At 33.4% G+C, this 2,139-nt stretch overlaps 1 protein-coding gene across 1 annotated transcript in view; it reads right to left on the bottom strand.

Moving 5' to 3' along the window:
* The window catches only part of SMC6 (structural maintenance of chromosomes 6), an 86,666-nt gene that overhangs the window by 55,460 nt on the left and 29,067 nt on the right, over positions 1-2,139 (bottom strand). The window contains exons 6-7 of the mRNA XM_006880725.1: positions 1,213-1,293; positions 86-187 (exon numbers count right to left, since the gene is read on the bottom strand). Coding sequence (XP_006880787.1) covers positions 86-187; positions 1,213-1,293 — 183 coding nt within the window. The remainder of the gene's footprint in view (positions 1-85; positions 188-1,212; positions 1,294-2,139) is intronic.

Here is a 2,139-nt window from a genome sequence, read left to right as displayed (position 1 = left end):
AGTGGAAATCCAAGTTTTTGTAAACTTTCATTAAAATATCAATAAAAAATAAAATTAAAATTATTCAGATTAATTGTGTACAAACCTCTTCTCCCTGATTGATCTGCTCTTTTGTTCTTTCTTTTGTTTCCATGATATATGAGTAATCTTCCTTCATCTGTTCAAGCTGGGTGGCTTTCATGAAGAACTAAATCAACAATAAAAACACCAGTTTATTAAACTCATATGAAACTAAAGTAAAGGAATTGGGTACCTAAAAAAAACAATTCAGATTAATTATGTGAAAAACCAATTAAAACATAATTAGCGAGGTAAATAAGCACAAGAGAGAATGTCCTATTTTATTGCAGAGCTAGTTTACTTAACCGGAAATGTTAACTGAACACTCACATGTTCACTGCAAAAGCTCTTAGAAAACCAATACAAAACCATCTTGCATGGTAGGTCCCATTCTGAAAATCATTTTTTCATTGAGTCTTCCATTCTTTAGGATAAAATGACAACAAATGCATATTTGATTTTATAGCACATCTTTTTAGAATATGAAATAGTAAAACCTATTTAGAAGGTTACACAAATAAATTTTAAGAATAATCAAGTATTTTATGTGCTTTTTTTAGTAGCTTAAAAATTATAATGCATAAAGAGTCAAATACTCTTTTATTTCCTTAAACTTCAGAAAATAACTCAAAAGTATTTACCAAGAAAATGATACTTTCATAAAACTTGAACAACTTTCTAATTTGGTTTTATGATACTACTAAGTTGGTAGCTTTTAAAAAAAATCACAATATCTAACACTGCATCAGAATAAATGAAGGGAAGAACAACGTGGAATGAACAAACAGGCATTACATGTCATATTTAATGATACAGCACAAGACAACCATGATTGATTAGGGGAGAGCTAAGGAAAGGTTTACACTCAGACAGAATCAATCATGGAGTACTGACAGGGATGGGGTGAAGGAGAGGGATACAGAGATTGAGTGAAGGAAAAGGCATGATCCACTGAGGATTTGAAGAGACGTTGCAATAAACGGCACTGATCAACTGTAATGAATGTAAAAATATATAAACCAAAGAGTGAATAAAAACCAATAAAAAAGGACCAAAAAAATCACAGTATCTATTATGTGAATAAGAGTAATGCCTGGTATTTATACTTTATATTCTTTTTTAAAATGTTTATATTTACTTTGGCGCCCTTACTTTGTATTTGTCTCCTTCATTTTTGGACTGCAAGAACTGTTTGCTCATCTCTTGTGTTAAAACAGAAACTGGATTATCTACCTGAAACAAACAAGATTATTGGAAATTATCATTTTCATATTTTAAAGTTAAATGAAAAATACAGTCAAAAGTTATAACATTATGTTAAATATATAGAATGACTATGTTAACTATTCACATAAAATGTTCCAAACTTTTACTGGAACAAATAATGATGTTATTAGTTGCTGTCAAGTCAGTTCCAATTTATAGTTAGCCCAAGCGTAACAGAATAAAATGATTCCTCATCCTATGTCACTTTCAGAACTCACGGAACACTGTAGTCTGCACTGCAGCCACCACCCACCAAGAGTGCTTTCCAGCTCCGGGGGCTCATCATCCAGCATTACACTAGGAAACAGAACAGCACTGATGGGACTCACAGGGTTTCCACCAGCTAATTTTCAGAAGTAGAAAAGAAGGCCTTCTAGTCTATCTACTGGAAGCTCTGGTGAAACTTGTCCACCACAGGGGACTCAGTGGTATTTCAAAGAGGTGGCATAGTGTCCAGCATCCCTACAACATGCACTCTACCATAGTGTGACAGTACACAAGCTTCCTTCCACAAACGGGTGATGAAATCAGTAAACACTATTATCTGTGGACGTAAGACATACCAATGACCTTGAAGTTAGCACAAACCCAAACAATATTTTTTTATATATATATAAAGTCATCATAAGCTGGAATTCATGACGGCAACATACAACACTGCCATCATAAAAATGAAGCATTCTGTTACTATGGGAGGGCACAAGCAAAGGAACTGAAAGTTTCCAACTCCTTGCTATTGTAAACAAAGCCGCGATAAACATGGGTATGCATATATCTACTTGGATGTCATTTATGGTCTCTTTAGGGTATATT

Source organism: Elephantulus edwardii, unplaced genomic scaffold (assembly GCF_000299155.1).
Source record: "Elephantulus edwardii isolate Elephantulus edwardi_28Jun2011 unplaced genomic scaffold, EleEdw1.0 scaffold00009, whole genome shotgun sequence".
NCBI lineage: Eukaryota > Metazoa > Chordata > Mammalia > Macroscelidea > Macroscelididae > Elephantulus > Elephantulus edwardii.
Note: the sequence above shows the minus strand (reverse complement) of the source record. Positions and strands in the feature narration are given on the sequence as shown.